Raw genomic sequence first — 19,850 nt, forward strand, 5'->3', positions numbered from 1 at the left:
ATAGAGCTGGCCTCCATGTGCCCCCTCCTCTGGTCTCATTAGTGCTGACTCCAGGCTTCAGGTTTTCAGGTCTGGGATCCATAATGTCAGGTGAAACCCCACCCACCCATCCCCACCAACTGCCCCTTCCTCCTCCCCAACCTGGTGGAGCCTCTGGCGACCAGGGACGCTCTTACTCCCTGAAAGAAGAAATTCAAGGGTGAAATGCACACATTTCCACCTCCCCAGCCTCCTCCCACCCATGACAAGATGCAAAGCGGGATGTCATCCACCTGGACGGGAGAAGATGGCCATGTGCACAGAGGCAGCAATAAGAGTCAGAGGTGACTACCCTCTGAATGAATGGTATGCAAGTGAAGGAGAGAGTCTGGGGTTCTAGAGTCCCGCCCTAGCAAACCACTCCTTGCCACTCTGCTACCATGGCTGTCTCTAGACTGGGCCTTAGGAGAGCCACTCAGCCAGCCAGGCTTTTCAGTCCTCATCGTCCCACATCAGACCCCTTTGGTCTACCTATTCCCTGATTCTGCCTCTACCCAGGGAGTCCCCAGATGTTGTCTTCTCAATTAATCTCACTTCATATGCTCCTCACCCCTCAGGGCTCCCCAGTGTCAGCCGCCACTGCATGGGGCAAAAGGAGACTCCAAGTCCCATCCCTAAGCCTCTTTGCCCAAGTCCTTTCTCTGGGTTCCTTCCCTCATCATCCAGACCCACAACTCACCACAGAGAAATCGCACATCCCTCAGGGCATGGCTGTCTCACTCCTCCTGGATGCTGAGGATACGCAGCAAAATATTGTACACATCTTGTTCCATGTAGCCCTGTAAGTGGTGGGAAGAAAGGAAAAGGAGATGATGAACAGGAAATGAGGAGAGACAGGCAAGGGAACGTTCCGTGGTTTCATGGAACGCTCTTTCCTCTGTGCCCTGGTTTATAGTGTGTGACTTCTCCATGGCTGTCTCCTAGTCTCTACAAGGAAGATAATGATGTCTACTTGCTGGGACTGCTGTGAGGGTTTAAAAAAAAAAAAAAAAAAAAGATAGTGAATATGAAGCAGAGCACCTGATAGACAACAAGTGTTCAATTCTTTGTAGCTATCATTCTTCCTAATAAAGGAGCAAATGACCCATCTCTTCTTCCTTAGTGAGGGATAATTTGGCTCAGGCTAAAACTGAGAAAAGGCATAAGGAACAGGAAAAGGCCTTCTAGTAGACCAGGGTATTGACAAGGAGGGACAAACACCTCTCCCCACTCACATTCATGCACAACCTCTCTTGATCTACCTAAGGAGATCCAGAGACCTGGCACTGGAACATTTAAAGTCCAACTTTCCGGGGTGCCCAGGTGGCTAAGTTGCTGGGATTGAGCCCTGAGTAGGGCTCCCTGCTCTGTGGGGAACCTGCTTCTTCCTCTCCCACTCCCCCTGGTTGTGTTCCCTCCCTCACTGTCTCTCTCTCTCTGTCAAATAAATAAATGAAGTCTGTTTAAAAAAAATAAAGTCCAGGGGCACCTGGGTGGCTCAGTGGGTTAAGCCTCTGCCTTCAGCTCAGGTCATGATCCCAGGGTCCTGGGATTGAGCCCCACATCGGGCTCTCTGCTCAGCAGGGAGCCTGCTTTACCCCTCCCCTCCCCCCGCCTGCCTCTCTGCCTACTTGTGATCTCTGTCAAATAAATAAAATATTTTTTAAAAATAAAGTCCAAATTTCCAAGAAATGACAGGTATATGCAGGTAAAAAGAGGGATCCCAAATGCAACACCCCCCGCCCAAGGTGCTGTCCCTACCTCCTCCCATGCTCACCTGTGCAGCATTCAGCAGATGGTTCCTATAGGTGGAGATGATCTCGTCGTGATTCTTCTGGGAATCCTAGGAGTGAGCATCAGTGAGAGATCTTGTGCCCATCCTAGCACACCCACCCTGACACACATACTACCACCCCCCCACCAAGGATGAGGAAAAATAGAATGAAGTGGTCAGTTGTTGGTGGTAACACAACAGTGGTGCAGCCACTCTGGAAAACAGTATGGAGGTTCCCAAAAAAGTTAAAATAGAACCACCCTAGGATTCAGCAATTGCACCACTAGGTATTTATGCAAAGGATGCAAACACAGTGGTTCGAAGAGGCACATGCACTCAATGTTTATAGCAGCAATGTCTACAAAAGCCAAACTATGGAAAGAGCCCAAATGTTCATAGACAGATGAATGGATAAAGATATCTATCTACATCTATATGTAGAGATTCTATAATGGAATATTACTCAACCATCAAAAAGAATGAAATCTTGCTATTTGCAACTATGGGGGAGGAACTAGAGGGTATTATACTAATCAAAATAAGTCAGTCAGAAAAAGACAAATACCATATGATTTCACTCAGACATGGAATTTAAGAAAACAGATGAACAGGGGAAGATGAATAGGGGAAGGGAAGGACAAATAAAATAAGATAAAAATGGGGCGCCTGGGTGGCTCAGTGGGTTAAAGCCTCTGCCTTCGGCTCAGGTCATGATCCCAGGGTCCTGGGATCGAGCCCTGCATCAGGCTCTCTGCTCAGCAAGGAACCTGCTTTCCTTCCTCTCTCTCTCTGCCTGCCTTTCTGCTTACCTGTCATCTCTGTCAAATAAATTTTTTTTAAAAAAATTTTAATAATAAAAAATAAAAATAAATAAATAAGATAAAAACAGAGAGGGAGACAAAACACAAGAGACCCTTAACTGTAGAGAACAAACAAACAGGTTGCTAGAGGGAAGGTGGGTGAGGGGATGGGGTAATTGGGGGATGGGGTAATTGGGTGATGGGCACTAGGGAGGGCACTTGATGGAATGAATACTGGGTGTTGTATGCAACTGATGAATCACTAAATTCTACTCCTGAAACAAATAATACACTATATGTTAATGAAATTAATTTAAACAAAAATTTAAAAATTAAAAAAAGGAGAAGAAAGAAGTGGTCAGCTATACCAATTAGGCTCCCTTGGCCCACCATTGGCCCAGCCTAGACCACTGCCTGACCAGGCCTCTACAATTCCTAGACTTTTCCCCTCACATACATCACTTCCACTGGCCGCCCTCTTTTCTAGCAGCATCTATTTCTCTGAGGGCCAGAACATACCTGAAGCTGTAGGGCAAGGCGAGCATTTTCTCCCCGAACAGCTAAGACCTCCTCTGAAAGCTGCTCCAGCTTCTTCAACAATTCCTTGATCTGATGCCACAAGGAAAGAAAGGCAACTGAAGTGGCCCAAGTCATTTCCCACCCCAATACCATCCACGGTCAAGGTCAACTTCCTTTTAGTGGGTATGTAATATATGCCAGGTACTTTTATACACATTGTCTCAATTAATACTCAAGACATTTCTTCTTCTGTTCTGAGGAGAATAATACTTCACTGAAGGAAGTATTAGTATTCACATTTTGCAGATAAGACTGACTTAAGTGACTTGTCAAAATCATACAGCTAGTAAGTAATGAAATAATGATTTGAACCAAGATCTCTTTGAATTCATGGCCCATGGTCTGAAGTCTGCACTGGATCCTGCCCTATTCATGGTTGTTGACCACCAAGAAATAAGAGATGAGTTTTGTTTTTGTGGTTCGTGAGACTGAGGCACAAACTTGGTTACTGATAACCAGCAGTAATAGGAATGGTGGCAGTAGGAATTATAAAAATAGCTCACTTTTATTTATTGAGTGCTTACCATTTACCAAAAAGCATTTCTAGTATTTTAAATATAATGTCTTATTAATGTAATCTTCCTGAAACCCTGTCATTATACCCATAGTAGAGATGAGAAAACTGAGTCTTAGATGAGATTTGGAGGCTTTAGAGAACTCACCCAAGATCAAGCAGTAAGTTTTGAAACTGAATTTCAAATCCAATGTCAGACTACACTATTTTCTTTCGCCCATTTATCTACATCATCTTTTCCTTCAACGCCAACACAAAATTCCTCCTTTTTTTAATCAGCCCCACTGCACACTGATTGCTATTCTGTATAACATTCCTTCTTTGTGTGCCCTCTGTAGTATACAAAACATATACTTCCTATATCTTTTTAAAAATTTTATTTATTTATTTTGATAGAGAGAGATCACAAGTAGGCAGAGAGGCAGGCAGAGAGAGGGGGAAGCAGGCTCCCGGCTGAGCAGAGAACCCCAGGACCCTGATTCTCCCTCTCTTACTCCCCCTGCTTGTATTCCCTTTCTGGCTGTCTCTCTCTCTGTGTCAAATAAATAAAATCTTATAAATAAATAAATAAATAAATAAATATAATTACTAAATTCATTCGTAAATGGATTTTTTTTATGATTCATAAAACATGCCTCCTAGAAATGTACAGCCTTTACACTGAGTTCTGGAGCAATCCTTGGGAAACTCCGGTTTCTAACACAGTGGTTTTCAAACGTTTTTATTTGATTTGGTATTCTCTTTGCCAATGGAAATCTCTAGAACTCCCTCTGACTGAAGTGGGTGGGGTGGGGAGGAGAAGAGGAGCTAGAGGCTAGTCTACTTTTCTAACCCCCATCAGCCCCCCAGTTACCTCCCCAGAACCCTAGCAAAACCCCAGCAACCTGGGCTAATCTACTTTTTAAGTGAAAGTGTTCATAACCATAATCCCTCCAGGGCAGTAGCTAGCTGGCTGCGACCCGCACTGCTTCTGAATCCTGAATCCCCAACTGTAATACTTAAGGCCCCTTCTCTCTTCTGTTTATACCTTAGCCTCACCACTAATATCAACCCCAATTCCTGGAGAAACGAGAAACAAGAGGCAAGACGCGACGCCGACGCCGGGGAACACAACCGTCCTTGAAAACCACAGGTGCTCCGTTACAGGTATTAAACTGACAACACAAAGACAGAGGCAGTCTAAAAAACCCCCTAAACACATGGCCACTTACTTTCCCTACCGGCTGCCCAGCCTGCTCACCTTGGCCTCCTTGTCCCGGCAAGCCCCAATGAGATGGTCCACCTTATCTTTGAACTGCTCAGCTGTTTGCTCAAACTGCTGGGAGCGCGCGCGCAGCTCGCCTGCCTGGCGCTCCTGCTCGGCCGCGCGTGTGGCCAGGTCCCCGCTCCGCCGCCGCTCCTCCGCCACCGCCTGGCGCAGGCGAGCCATCTCCCGGCACGCTGTGTTATACTTTTCTAGCAGGGCCTTCAGCTCCTGGCCCCACGCCTGAGCCTGGGCCACCAGCGAACCGCGCGTTTTCTCGTGCTGCCGCAGGCTAGCAGCCTCCCGGGCCCGCAGCTCGGCCACTTCCTCGGTGGCCTGGTAGAGCAGCTGCTTCAGCTTCCCGATCTCCTGGCTCTTCCCGCTCATCGTGGCCTGGACGGCCCGCAGCTCTTCCTCCAGCTTCCCCAGGTCTTGCTCCAGAGCCGCCACCTGGGGCGGTGCGGGGGCTTCTGACAAGGTGCCCGGCTCCCCGCATGGGGCCAGGGTCCCCCGCAGCTGCTGGTTTTCCTCCTCCAGGCGAGCCAGCCCCTTCTGGGCCTCGCGGTGCTGCTCCACTAGGGTGCTGATGCAGGCCTGCAGCTCCTCCAGGGGCTCGCCCGCTGTGCGCCCAGCACTCCCCTTGCCCACCAGGTCTGGTGGCAGGTAGTTCCACAGCCCTTGGAGGCCACTGCTCTGGGAGGCCAGACGCTTCCGCAGTTTCTCGGTGGCCTCCTTCTCCATGGCCAGTTCGTCCGTCAGCAGCCCCACACTCCGCCGCAACTGCTGCAGCTGGACCTGCGCCTCTGGCTTGGGAACGAAATCCCGCTGGAGCCGCTGGCTCAGAGACTGCAACTCCCCCTGCAACCGCTGCCTCTCCTGCCCCAACTCCCCCAGCTCCTCCAGCAAGTTGCTATTGCTCCGTCTCAGTGCTGCTACCTCCTTCTCCAGCTGGCCCTTAGCCGGACAGCCTCCGGGTAGCCGTTCCCCTCCAGGGGCCCCCAAAGGCTCTCCCCGGGCCCCAGGAGCCTTCTTCTCCTTCCCTTCATTCTCTTTGGTGATGATCACCAGGCCTGCCTTTGGGGCTCCCTCTCTGGGCTCCTGGGCAGGGGCCTGAGGTTTGCCCTGTAATCCTGCCTTTGCCCGATCCAGCCTCACCAGCACCTGCTCTAGCCTGGCCTCCATCTTCTCCCAGGCAGCGGCTGCAGCCTCCACCTGGGGTGTCCCCAGAGCCCCCTCCAGGACTGGTCTTGACAAAGCCCCCCGGGCAGCATCCTTTTCTCGCCACACGGCAGCCACCTCCTCCCTCAGCTGTACAAGGAGCTGATTCATGGCTGCTGGGCCCATGGGTTCAGCCGCTGTGCCTATCGGGTCAGCCCCAGGGGCCTGGGGCTTCTCTTTCTGACCAGCCGATGGCTCATCAGTACCATCCCCACCAAGGGCCTGTCCACCATTGGCACTCAGCTGCTGTCCTGTGGCTTTCCCAGCAGTCTCACACCTTAGGCTCTGGGGTGGCTCTTGTTCTTCTGGCTGGAGCCTTCCTTGGGCTTCATGCTGAATGCCCCCCGAGGCTAAATCCTCAGCCTTCTTAGGAGCTAATGCTGGCTTGGTTGCCACTGCGGCTGCTGCCTGCTGCTGTTTCCTTAGCTCTTGAATGCGCTTGGCCAGCAGGCCCAAGGGACAGCCCTGTTCCATTCCATCTCCTCCAGGCCGAAGACTAGAGCCCTGCCCTCCGGGAGCTCCAGGCTCTTGAGCTAGGAGGAGCCCCAGCTCCTGCACCTGCTCTCGAATCTGGTTCTCCAGGCCCAGGTAGGCTGCAGCCTGAGTTTTCGCCTCTTCAGTCTTTTGCACCAGCTCCTGCTCCAACTGAGAAACCTTCCTCTGCTCCTCTTCATACTTCCACCTCCACTCATCTGGGTATGGGTCTTCCTCCTCTTCCTCTTCCTCCTGCTCCTCCTCGGGCTCTGCTCTCCATGGGCTCTTAGGTGGAGAACCCATGTGAGGCTCAGATGAGGAGGCCTACATAGAAAAAGGAATAGTGAACTAAAAGCAGGCAGCTAGCCAAGACCCAGGAGGGGTTTTCTTATCTTACTCTCTCTCGATGCCCCCAAGAATCACTACCTAGGGGAAACCCCAGTGGGACAGCCTAGGGTGGGTCGGAAGCAAAAGGCATGTAGGGTCTTACCTGGGATGCAAGATCTGGATGTTGAACAAGCCCCTGACCTATGCGAGAAATCACAGGGAAAATGAGAATAGAGACAGGCCCTCTTCTAGCCCACGCTTTATCTTCAGACTTTTTCTGAGAAGAACATTCCCCCAGTGTGAGGACCCTTCCCACACATGTCAACAGGAGCCACCCCTGTTGAATGGGTCCCCAAGCATCCAGCATCCTTGGTTCCCTTATCCTGGAGACGGGCCAGCTTGTTCATTTTGTTTGCTCACTTATTTAGTGGGCATGGTGCCAGGCACTGATGGGTACCAGGATCTCAGTGTGGAGCAAAACAGCAGTGGCCTGTCATCTGAGGGCTTTCCAGTCTAGCAAGGGAGATGGAGGGTGACTGGCAAACCATACAAATAGATGAACAATCACAACTCATAAACATAGAGGTAGTCGAGCCAGAGTTGCCTTCTGAGGGGACACAAGGCTGCATTAAGGACTTTTGCGACCATGCTTTGGGAATTTGGGGTCATTTCACAGTAGCAGCAATCAGTAAGTTAAACTCTAAACTCAAGTGAAAATTCTTTGTCAGAGGGATTATTTCAATGGGAATAAATGGCATTCTAAGCAGCTTCCTGGATGCTAAGGCTCTCAAGGAGAATTGTGAAGTTAAAAAAGGGACTCAGCTTTACCTCCCCGCTGCCCCCGCCGGTTCAGAGCCTGCCGCAGCAGCCGACACAACACTTTGTCTTGAGTGCGAAGAGCATAATGCAGAGCGTCGTGCCCTGTGCCATCCATTGCCCCTGCGTCTGCCCCATGGCTCAGGAGCAGTTCTGCTACCTCGGCGCTGCCTTTCTCACAGGCCAGGATCAGAGCCGATCTGTGAGTGGGGACAAAGCTGGGCAAAGGCTTTCCCCAGGAAATCCAGGAGTCCTGCTTCTAGAAATTCCACTCATGGAATCAGATCTCACTCTGTGTGGCAAGGAGAACCATAGACCCACACCAGCCAACAACAAGGCATGAAACCAGACCACCCTGCCTTGGAGCTGCAGCATCAGAAAGCCAGGAGCCAAGTAGAAGGGCCCTATTTTCATCTTTTCTTTATCGAGGTTCCACATAAATTCTTTATTGGAAAAAGGATCCCATTGTTTAGATGGTGGTTTGAAACCAGTAAATTGAACTAATGGATCCAGAAGTATTGATTCGACTTCCAGGGTCATCTATGCTGGTCATCTATGCTGCTACCACCACCATCATAGATGGTGGTGGTAGCAGCTGAATAGGAAAGTCTAAGTAAAACTTTCTCAGCTCCCTGAGAGGAAAAGTGCAAAGCAGCATGTAGCTCTTCCAAACAACTGCTCAGAAGGAAGGAGGTTCCCAGGAAAAGAGAGACCAATCTTTCTTCCACAAAACACACGCACACATACACGCGCATGCGCACACACACGTTTGCCCAGGGGCTCCTTTCTAGAGTGGTCAATGCCTGGGTTTGAGCTGGGGAGATGGGGAAGGCTCACTTGTCATCCTTGTCTGTGACATTAACTCGGGCACCTCTCTGTAGTAGCTGTGAGCAGATAGCTGCATGACCCCCCAGTGATGCAATCATCAGGGGTGTCCGTCCGTCCTGCACAGATTGTGGGAAGGGAGGTCATGAGGAGCCAGAGGCTTGACAATTCTACCAAATGCCCTCTCCCGACACTTCTTCAAAAGAAAAGCCCTCTTCCAAAAAAAACACAAAAAACAAAAAACAAAAAAAAACTCTTCTGGGAGGGAAAGGAGGAGCATCAGGGGGAGAAGGAAGAGGAGGCATGCCCCCCTTGCTCCACCCTCCTCATCCCAGAGCTTAGCCAGTCAAGCTCAGAGAGAGCAGCAGCCTCCCTGTGCAGGGCCCTGCCCAGCAGACACTCACATTATCCAGGACATCCAGGAAGGCTTCATGGTCACACAGCAGGAGCACACTGGAGGCACAGCCAGAGGAGGCTGGGAGGATTGAGGGATGATTGGGTTAAGGAGAAGCAGGAAGGACACTAGTCAGACTATGACCCAGCATTCCCTCCAACCATTCAATCTGTCCTGCTCTCCAAATGTCATCCCACACCCCCTGCCTTCTGCCCATGGTCCCTGCAGTCCTGCTTCCCCCCAACCCCACCCCCTGTCCCCAGCACACACCTGCCCAGTGCAACGGACTACGATTTTCTGCATCCACAGCATCTTCGTTGGCGCCATGCTGCAAACAGCCACAAAGGGAAGCAGCATGGGGCATGGTGGTACCATCCTTATCCCATACCCCCACCCCCCGTTGGCTCCCCAACTTCCATAGCACTACAGTGAGGGGAAGGAGGACCATGGCTCCGGCCAACTACTAGGAGAGCCAGTCCACTCCTTGCAGATTATAGGCAGCCTTGAATTTCAGCCGCAGTTCTTAAACCTAGGGCCTAAGAAAAATCAGATGATAGACCAATAAGTATGTTAGGGAAAATGATATCTGAGTCCCCGCGGGATACTTCAGGCTAAGCATTAGGGAACTTGGAAAGGTCAGGGAAGAACAAAAGCAGAACAGCCATTTGCCCAGTGGCCTGCTGAACTGTGCCTTTTGCACTTTTGGAGACAGGTTTCTGGATTTTCTGCGTGTCATTTCACATATATATTTCCCTTAGTGCCCCTAGACTGCAAGTCCCTTAAAAGCAGACAGTAGAAGTGTGGATGAATTTGAACACCTCTGTTCTCCTTCCACCTGCGCAGCCACTCAGCACTCCATCTGCGCAGGGCTCTGCTAGTGGCTTACAGAGGACTGGCCAGCAGTCCCCCGGGGGAACTCTGCTTTCTGATCTGCCCTCAAGGGCCGCCTTAAGCATGTTATCCGCATGTAGTGGGTGTTACCTAAATGCTTGTGAACTGATGGGTGCAGGATTACCACCTGCCTTTTTTTCTTTTTTAAGATTTTATTTACTTATTTGACAGAGATCACAAGTAGGCAGAGAAGCAGGCGGGGACGGGGGGGGGGGGGGGGTTGCGGGGAGCAGGCTCCCTGCTGAGCAGAAAGCCTGCTGCGGGACTCCAACTAGATCCCAGGACCTGGAATCATGACCGGAGCCGAAGGCAGAGGCTTTAACCCACTGAGCCACCTAGGCACCCCGGATTACCACCTGTCTTACTGGGGAGGAGAGCGGTCCATGTGACCCAATAGTGCATGTGACTACAAGGGCAAGATAGAAGATGCTGGGCCCACTTGTTCCCTTCACTAAAGCAGTACTGAGAGGTTGTTCCTACCTGCAGCAGAACTTTGACACACTGTGGCTGACAGGAGATGGTGGCCAGGTGCAGGGCCGTGCTTCCTGGAAAGAGAAAGAGGGGAGATGGAAGATGGATGGCCCTACGCATGCCGATGACTCACAGGGAGGGAAGGCAAAAGACGCACAGATAATCAGGGGGAGATTAGAGAGAGAAGCTCTCAGCCCCACAGGGCCAGAAATTCCTGTTCCCCGAGTACCTGGTACCTGTGGTGGAGGTGGGAGTGGGGGTTGAGGTAAAGCCAGCTTGCAGGGAGGAGCGCCCTGGGAGGATGCTGGCCAGAACTGATGAGGAGAGAAGTGGGGGGCTACACTCGGAACCTCCAGGGGTTGGCCCCCACCACCACTGTTGCTCTAAAGGGAGAGGCCCGCCGTGGGGCCCAATGTGCGGTCTAACTCACCATCCTCATTCTTGCTGTTGATGTCAGCCCCGTTCGCAAGCAGTATAGTTAGACATTCTGTCAGGCCTTTGGAGGCTGCCAGATGGAACCTGCCAGAATCAAGGCCAAGGAGCAGAAGGATGAGGGGACTGGGGGATGAGAGCTACAAGAATATTCATAAGTACTACCTACTATGCTCCTTCACCTCAAAGCCAGTCCCCAAACTAGACAGGGAGGTTCCCCTATAGCCTGACTTTCTGAGGAAAAGGCTCTGTGGCCTACTGTCACAAAGCCAGAGGAGGCTGGAAGCAAAGACAGAAATGAGAGCCATAGGTCTCGAGCAAGTTAGACTATTGCTCAAACACAAAAGAGGGCTGGCCACTGGAAGGGACAAGGGATAATATCCCTCTCATCCTAATCACTCCATCCAGCCATGTGAGGCTCATGGCCATTACCACTTTGCTCCTAATTTCCCAAGCTACACACCCTCCTACTTGAGCAATAAAGAGATGCCATCTTTAATGAGTGTACCTGTTTTCTGTTTGTTTCATGGGCTTTATGTCCTTTTCTGCTTTTTCTTTCCCTTTTTTGGGGGCGGGGGGGGGGTGCAGTTCTGTCATTCTGGACTGTGAGAGGGGTGGGACTCAGAGACAATGTCTCTTCCCTCACTGTGTGCAGCCCTTGGTGTGTAGCAAACAAACGCTGATAGACACGCTTGCTGGTCAAGACAAAAACGGCTCAGGGGTTGTAGGGCTTCCCGGGTCTTACCTCCTTCCGGGTTTAAGGCTTTTAATGGTAACCACATATGGGGGGGCGGGGGGAGGGGGGTGGACTTGGGACGGCTCACTTACGGGGACTGGCCATTCGAGTTCAGCTTGGTGGGCCGGGCTGACTTCCTCGAGGCCAGGGCAGCCACGCGTCCCACATCCCCCCGCTGCACCGCCTCCAGCAGCTTCTGATCACGGCGGTTCCATCTCTCCACCTGGTCAGGGGCCATGGGTTGTGTGAATACAGGGGGCAGGAGTGGGATGGGAAAAGGAAGGGAGGAGATGGCTAGGGTGCCCTGCAAAGAAAAGGGACATCCATATGCAGCTGAGAGACTACTGCTGGCCTTTGTCAGCCCTGGGTCAAAAAGTGCTTGGACTCCTGGATTAAAAATCATGTTCTAGTACTGAAAGTGTAGTATTTAGATGTCCTTTTTTTAAAGTCATCACGTGACTATTGGGGTTAGGTGCGCATGCTCAGAGTGATCCCAGCCATGACTCCTTTCCCCTTTCCTCTCGGGGTCTTGCTGGAGCAAACTGAGCCACATTGCCTCTCATCTCCCCAGGCTGTTCAGCCTCTTGTCCTCAGATTTATGAGAAGTCAAGGCACCCAGCATCACATTACAGCTAGGAGCCCAAATACCCAGCCATTACATCTCTGCCCTTGGGCATTGGGTCCCAAAACTGGGAGGGGGGGCAGAGTTTCTTTTTTCCAGCCTCATTTCTATGCCCTTTATGCCCTTCAGCTGGTTGCTCTTCCCCTTCCAAAGCACAACCACCTAGCGGCAGAGATAAGGTCTCTGGCTAGGCCTGCAGAGGCAGCGAGAGGCAGCTCCCCTGCTCCTTTCTCCCCTGCCCTCCCTCTTCTTTTCCCTGGCAGGGAGCAGCTGTCCCCAGCAACAGCCACACCTGGGCTTGCATTGTTCTCTCATTCCAGCTTGACTTTTTGCTGGTGGTGGGGGTAATTACAATAATTGAGGTATCACAGGGCATGAGAGACAGCTGTGTAAAACACCCAGGGCTGAAGCCCAGAAAGGCCTGGTTGGATCCAGAGAGAGGAAGGGAAAGGAAGAAGGGATGCAAAAGACTGTATGATGGTGAAAAGACTCCTGGATGAATATTTTGTCAGCAGGCCTGAGGTGAAGGCCTGGGTCAGCTACTTTCTCAGCTATGTGACCCAGGGTAAGCAATTGAACACCTCTGTGTCCTCATCTTTGACACGTGGGAAATAATAACTACCTCATCACGTTGTGAGCATTAAGTGAGCTAACCTCATATAAGGCATATAAAATTTCTTCGTAAACTGGAAAAGGCCATACAAGGGTATGGTATTCTTATAACCAAACAGGAAGTGGTGAAGGATTGCTGGTGGCTCCTTAGATTTTATGAGGTGTCATCTCAACAAGAAAGAGGCCTTGGGAGGAGGTGGGAAAACATAGGGTCTGCAGAAGCCAAATAACCAATTTTCAAATACTGTTTGCCCAGCCAGGGAAAATTATATAGCAAAAACAGGGAAGTTTTGAAATGCCCAAGCCATAAAATGATCTCAGGCTAGGTGGATTCTAAGGTAATTCTTGTAATTCTTCACAGTCCTTTCCAGTGCTATTTCGATTAGCCTCTCAGCATCCCCGGAAAGGAGTTAGAGCTGATATAATTGGATCTATTTGAGAGCAGAAGAAACTGAAGCACACTAAGGTTGGATAACTGTCCCAGATCACACCACAAAACAGGGTAAAACTGAGACTAGAACCCAGGCCACCTGGCATCCACTCCCGGTTCGCACCACCAGACCACACACACTGCTACAGAGTTCTGGGAGAAGGTTTCCTTATTACCATGTAACCAGTCTAAGACTGCCTCTAGGCCAAAGCCACCCACCCCCAGACGCTACTCCCTGCACAGAGAACAGTCTCCAAACAGGTTGTTTCTCAAAGGACAAAATAAGCCAAATGGCTTCTCCCTATACCAAGTAGACTTTGGGACCTAGGAATAATATCATCTAATGTCCCTTGGGGACCAGTTAGCCTCAGAAAAAAATATGGAAGCTATAATTATATCTCCCTCAGGGGACACTGCCATCAGCTGACCTCAATCTGAAGTTGTCTGTTTAAAATCCTGATTCTAACGCTTTTCTAGATTTTTTTTTTTAATTTATTTATTTGACAGAGAGAAATCACAAGTAGATGGAGAGGCAGGCAGAGAGAGAGAGAGGGAAGCAGGCTCCCTGCTGAGCAGAGAGCCCGATGCGGGACTCGATCCCAGGACCCTGAGATCATGACCCGAGCCGAAGGCAGCGGCTTAACCCACTGAGCCACCCAGGCGCCCCTGATTCTAACGCTTTTCTATCCTTGTGAATTTCAGCATGTAACAACTTCTTTGAACCTCAGTTCCCTAGTGATGTAACAGGCCACAGAGTAAGGGCACAATAAAGGCTAATCCCAATCCCCATCCTTCCCAGCATTGCTAGCACATTTTGGATATGCCAGCAATTCAGGGGTCAGAATTCTCCCTTCAGGGGAGCGAGAGGAAGAGCTCTTGCTCTGTATCAGCCAACATATAACGGCCAGGCTGTAGAGACAGTAAAGGGGCTCCTTAGCAAAGTAGATACTTTTCTTTCCAACTAGACAGCTCTAAATCTGCCTGACTTATTTCCTATAATCTTTTCTACTAAGAATTTAGAAGAGATGGAAAATTCATCATGACCAAACCTCTGCAGAGCTAGGGTGAAGAAGGACAGAGGGATGCTTCCGAATTCCAAATCCATCTACCGCTCATCCCAGCGCCTCTGGAAAAGAGGCCCTGGATGACCATCCCAGCCTCAGGGGAGCAATCACCACTCTAATCAGCAGTGTCAAAAACAAGGATAAGCTTTGTATTTCTGCAGCCAAGATTAGGGGGCTTTTGTAGAAGTAATTGCAACCTCTCCTTATCTCTGGCTGTGTGCTGGTAAGCTTCCTATTGAGATGGAACACACCAACAGCAGAGAGAAAGAGTGGGTACACCTGTAGGACAGGTGATTGGAAATGGAAAGGCTGTTCTAGAGGAACCAGAACTGACTCACAGTTTAGGGTTTTTTTTGTTTGTTTTCTGTTTTGTTTTTTTTTGTTGTTGTTGTTTTTTAATGCAACTAACATTCCTCCAAGCTGATTCAGCGCCAACTGTTTAAAGCTATTTTCTGGTCCACTTCCTACATAGGCAGAGTAAGCTAATACGTAAGACACCCTCAAAGGCATCCTCTATTTGACTAAAATAAAATGAGATCATAAGAGCTAGGGGTGTGTGTGTGTGTGTGTGTGTGTGTAGCTTCCTATATTCTGGATAATTTAGATTAATTTGAAAATGATCCCTGAACTGTCAGTCCTGGTCTCAAAGGAGGCAGGGCTTTGGCCCTGGACCCAGGGATGGGAGTGGAGACAGGCAGGGAGAGTCCGCTGGCACGACTTGGAAACCAGGTTTTGGGAGTGGCCGGGAAGCCTGTCACACTATTTCTCTGACAAACAGGTTCAGAGTGGTTAACCACCCAGGGAGTGGAGGAATTTATCATAAGGGTGAGGAAGTTTCAGGAGGAAACAATTTGCAGCTGACACTGGCCTAGTTGTAAGCTCTTTGCGATCCCATCCTGACTGAGAAACCAGTTTTCTTTCCAGTTGGATAGTTGTAAAGCCACCTGATTTACTTCCTATGAGCTTGTTATACAGAAGAGAGTTTAGAATGGGTGTAAAGTCTTCATGGCCACAAGTCTGTAGAGCTGGGGTGAAGAACAGAGGGATGGATATTTCCAAATTCCAACATTCAGTCCATTGCTCCTTCCAGAACTTTGGAAAGACTGGAAGCCAAGGATTGGAGAATTGGGAAAAATGAAATAATCTCCCCATTCCTAAGGGCAGGCAGACTCCACAGACCTGAAAGGAAAGGGAAGTGTGGAGGACTTTCAGTCACTAGGGAAGAATCCATGTGAATGAGAAAATCATTATCAGTTAAGACAGAGTCTGAGTTGCCTCAGTTGCTGGTACCTATACTAGTCATCCAGATAATGCATTTTGATTGGTTGATCTATGCATGTGGAGACTATGTGAAGAAGCAGTTGCAAGTGGGACAAGAACAGGCCTCAACAGAGTTCCTACTCTTGCCTCATAGCTCGCTCCCTTCCAAGCTTCTGCGGCCTGCCCTTGAAGAGTGTGGGCCTAGCATTTCTCATGTTTGCTTATGAATGACACCAGTAAGTCGGGTTAGGCTGAGTAATATTCCCACAGGTCCACAGGTCGTTGGCTACCTCACTTCTAAAAGAGCCATAATCCCAATCTCCACAGAAAATGCCATCCTCAGATAGGAGGTATCTGCAGGGAAGAAACAGCTACACCCTCTCTGTGTGCCCTACCTTCTATAATCAGCCTTGTGTTGGGTTCTGGGAGAACGTGGGGGAGTCGAGTGACTTCTACTGGGAACTCTGAGCATATCTACTCTATCCTCTTCTCCTACTATCATCTTTCCCTAACTCAGTCCGGGGAAGCAGAGAGTACAAGCCCTAAGCAACTGGATGAGGGTTTAGAATGAAGGAAAATTCTGGGGAGAAGCAGGTGGAAGGCCTTGACTGGCCCAAGAACCAGTCTGATAACCAGACACTGCGGTGAGCTGGCCAGGGTGAACTCTGTGGGCAACTTACCCAGTTCCCTGGGGAGCAGCCAGACAGCTATGCCTCCTCTGCTAGGGCCTGTCAGGATGGCGGACTGCAAGATTAACCCACAGAGAGCAGGCAGATGGAAGTCGGGGCAAAAAAGGTGTGGGACAACCGCTGGGAAGAGAGGGGCAGAGGTTGATGGGGGAACAGGAGGAGACTGCTGGTGTGGGAGCAACCAATTGGAAAGAGGGTTCGAATGATGTCAGAGAGCCAGTGGTGCTGATGAGAGAATGGGAGTGGAAGGGCCATGGGGTGAGATGGGGGCAGGGACAGAGGTGACTATGAAATAGGGCTTGGGGCAGGCACAGACCTTTGTTGGGCTGAGAGGAAACAGCAAGGATAGAGCTATATGGGAGAGGATTGTGAGGACAGGTCAGGGCTGAAAATGGGGCCGTGGCACAGGACTTGGGACATAGAGCAGAACTTGGGGCTGAGCAGGGGCTGGGGATAGGACAGATGCTCCGAGGTGTTCAGTACTAGGAGATGGCAGAAGTAGACAGGGCCTTTGGGAAGGGGCAGGGGCTGCAGGAAACATCTCAGAAGTTGGAGGTGTACATGCTAGGACGACAAGAAAAGGCCAACTGAAAGGAACTTGGGAAGGCCTGAGGTTAGGAAGGCAAGTCAGAGGCCAGCGGACAGGGCCTTGAGGAAGGCAGAGCCGGCAGGCTGCACTGCGGGAGTGGAAGCGCTGGAAAGACCCAGAAAGAGAAAAGGCGATAGTGCATGAAGACCGGACTCAGAACTTCTGTCACCACAGGGCTTGGACCCCAGCCCCATCCTCCCAGACATTTTGGCACCTACCGCCACCTGTGAGCTGGAGCAGGAGAAGAAGCGCTTCATGGCCGGGGCCAGGGCCACGGGGGGCGGGGACGCGTGGAGAGCGGGGCTACAGGTTCCCGAACCCGAGGGACTCGGCTGTGGCTATGCGAGAGCGAGCTGTCAAAAGCCAAGTGAGACCCGCCGCGGACCCGCCCCAGGTCCCGCCCCAGGTCCCGCCCCAGGACCCGCCCCAGGACCCGCCCCAGGTTGCGCCCCAGGTCCTGCTGGTTTCAATCGGATACGAGAAGCCGAGAACCAAGCTTAAAACTCCGCCCCTGGCCCTGCCCGACTCTGACGTTGCAGAAGCAAAAAAAAACCCGCAGTCTTTGGCGGCGACTTGGGCTTGGTCTCAAACCTCGCTCTCCCAAACCAAACCTGTCTCCAGCTCCAACCCACACGGTAGAAGGTACTCCCGCAGGGACTAAAACTCCTCTCCCAGCCCCGCTCCCCAGCGCAGGTTCAGGTGCAGCTCCGGCCCAAGCCCCGCCTCGGGCCCGCCCCTCCAGGAGCCGTTACTGTAGGCCGGCAGGTCCGGGATTCGTTGGGTGCGCTGTGGTCTCACCAACTGTCGCGTTTAACCGCTGGTGACCACACTCTTATTATATCCAGAGACCTCTGGCCCGCGTAGTTTACCTCTGCTTCCTCCTCCCATTCCCGGGCCAGAAACCCAAACACAGAAGAGGCTTTCAAGAGAGCTGTTTGGAAACCAGAGGAGATGGGGGTGCAGAGCAGAGGACTGTGCACTAACGGTGCATGACCCTTCGCAATCTGGGAAACAAAACCTGAGGGGAGCGGGATCGGACTTAATATTGCAACGCAACCTCTAAGTTAGAAAACAACACAGTGGGAGGAGAGAATACTTATTTTAAGCAACCCGCATCTGAAGTAAACACCGCAAAACCATCTTCGCTATTTCCACTGCCCTTTAAATTCAGATTCTCAGCAATTCTTGCTTGACCAGTCAGTTCCAGCTAACTGGTCTGCCTGCCTGTCTTTTGCTGAGGGATAGAGGCAGAAAAATGTTCACCTTTAGCCGGAAAGGCTTACCTATAGCCTGCATAGTTTCAATAAGGATCAAATATGTGATGGTTGCTACTTTTTTTTTTTTTCCTTTTTGAGATTTTATTTACTTGACAGATCACAAATAGGCAAACAGGCAGGCAGAGAGAGAGGGCGAAGCAGGCTCCCTGCTGAGCAGAAAGTCCGATGAAAGGGTGGATCCCAGGATCCTGAGATCATGACCTGAGCTGAAGGCAGAGGCTTGACCCCCTGAGCCACCCAGGTGCCCCCCATGGTTGCTACATTCTTAAAGGGTCTCATGACTGCCTGTATATCTCACTAATAGTTAATATGGAAATGAGTGATAATCACCAGAGAAATCTTGTGAAATTAGAAATTTGAAGAAGACATTTGTGATTTAATAACTCCCTGCACGTCCCCTCCCCCTTGAGCACTAAGCATATAACCCACAGCTTCATACAGCAAAAGTGCAGCTCTTTCTGCCCACGGTCCTATCTGTGTGCTACTTAAATAAACTTACCAAGCTGCATCGTACAACATCTGAAGAATTCTTTCTCAACCATCGCTTAATGATCGCACAACATTTTTGGTGGCTGGAACAGAGCCAAAGGAGTGAGTATCAATGCAACTTAGTAAATTATCTTTACTCCCAATGTTTGTTTCTTACATATCCTTTTTCAGAGATGTCCTGAATAGTACGACGCTTTGGAATGTGTCTTGGCTGAATGCAGGACAGGACCTCTTGCCCATGGTTACACTATGGCTCTGGCTGCCTGGTGGGACACCATTACCTCGACCCTAAAGGCATTGAGCTCAGAAGTCAGACTCTCCTATTTTTCCTGTTCTTTTAATGCATATATTCTGGTCAGGCATGGGGTGGCCACATATGTCTTTAGGACAGCTGCCAATTTCAAGACTCCCATTTAAGGTTTCTGCCTAAATAACCAGGTGTGATTCCTTGATGAGCCTAAAATCCAAGATACTCTGACTGTGCTTCCCAAAAGAGACTGGTGAAAGCTATCACCTGGTTGGAGCACTCACCCAACAGAGGACTGCTTCTTTGGACTGGACTGTGGATAAAGCTCACAACAAAGTTGCCTGGGGGCGCCTGGCTTGCTCAGCTGGCAGAGCATGTGGCTCTTGATCTCAGGGTTCTGATTTCAAGCCCCACATTGGGCATGGAGCCTACTTATTAAAAAAAAGAAAGAGAGAAAGAAAGAGGGATTACCCAGATTAGATAGGGTAATACTTTCCTTTTCTCATATCTATCATTTTGTCCTTATGCATGGGCTGTTTGGTGTTCTTGGTCCTGCTCTCAGATTGAAAGTACTTCTATCTTAGATATATGATGCTTAATATGATATAAAATAGCTGCCGCTGGGTATTATATAAGACAGATGAATCTCGGGCCTGTATCTCTGAAACCAGTAATACATTATATGTTAATTAATTGAATTTATTTTTTTAATATTTTATTTATTTGACAGAGACAGAGCACAAGCAGGGGGAGTGGCAGGCAGAGAGAGAAGCAGGTTCCCCGCTGAGCAAGGAGCTGGATGCAGGACTTGATCCCATTACCATAGGATCATGACCTGAGCCAAAGGTAGACACTTAACCGTCTGAGCCACCCAGACATGCCAGTTAATTGAATTTCAATTTTTAAATGTTTAAAAAAATAATAACTGCCTCTTCTTAAAAAAGGCCAGGACCTCTACCTGACCCATTAATGATAAAGGCTTAGAAAGGATACTATTATTGGTTGTCAAATATATTGGCTCTCCCCAAATGGAAAGAGGCAACCCCAATCTCTGCAGCG

At 50.1% G+C, this 19,850-nt stretch overlaps 1 protein-coding gene across 3 annotated transcripts; it reads right to left on the reverse strand.

The window, feature by feature from the left end:
- Positions 1 to 115: 115 nt before the first annotated feature.
- Positions 116 to 17,490, reverse strand: ANKRD35 (ankyrin repeat domain 35). 3 transcript variants are annotated; one of them, XM_059374439.1, is made up of 15 exons: positions 17,411 to 17,490; positions 16,997 to 17,116; positions 11,605 to 11,735; positions 10,775 to 10,863; positions 10,354 to 10,418; positions 9,253 to 9,310; positions 8,993 to 9,063; positions 8,601 to 8,707; positions 7,776 to 7,963; positions 7,111 to 7,148; positions 4,926 to 6,944; positions 3,112 to 3,201; positions 1,796 to 1,861; positions 719 to 818; positions 116 to 179 (listed from the first exon to the last, which is right to left on the reverse strand). In XM_059374439.1, the coding sequence occupies exons 2-14, from the start codon at positions 17,033 to 17,035 to the stop codon at positions 756 to 758; spliced, it is 3,024 nt and encodes a 1,007-aa protein (XP_059230422.1). In that variant the 5' UTR covers positions 17,036 to 17,116; positions 17,411 to 17,490; the 3' UTR covers positions 116 to 179; positions 719 to 755. The 3 variants fall into 3 exon arrangements, with proteins under 3 accessions (XP_059230422.1, XP_059230421.1, XP_059230423.1); XM_059374438.1 differs by having other exon boundaries at positions 17,390 to 17,459; XM_059374440.1 differs by lacking the exons at positions 116 to 179; positions 719 to 818; positions 1,796 to 1,861 and having other exon boundaries at positions 3,127 to 3,201; positions 4,897 to 6,944; positions 17,390 to 17,459.
- Positions 17,491 to 19,850: the final 2,360 nt, after the last annotated feature.

Source organism: Mustela nigripes, chromosome 14 (genome assembly GCF_022355385.1).
Source record: "Mustela nigripes isolate SB6536 chromosome 14, MUSNIG.SB6536, whole genome shotgun sequence".
Taxonomy (NCBI): Eukaryota; Metazoa; Chordata; class Mammalia; order Carnivora; family Mustelidae; genus Mustela; species Mustela nigripes.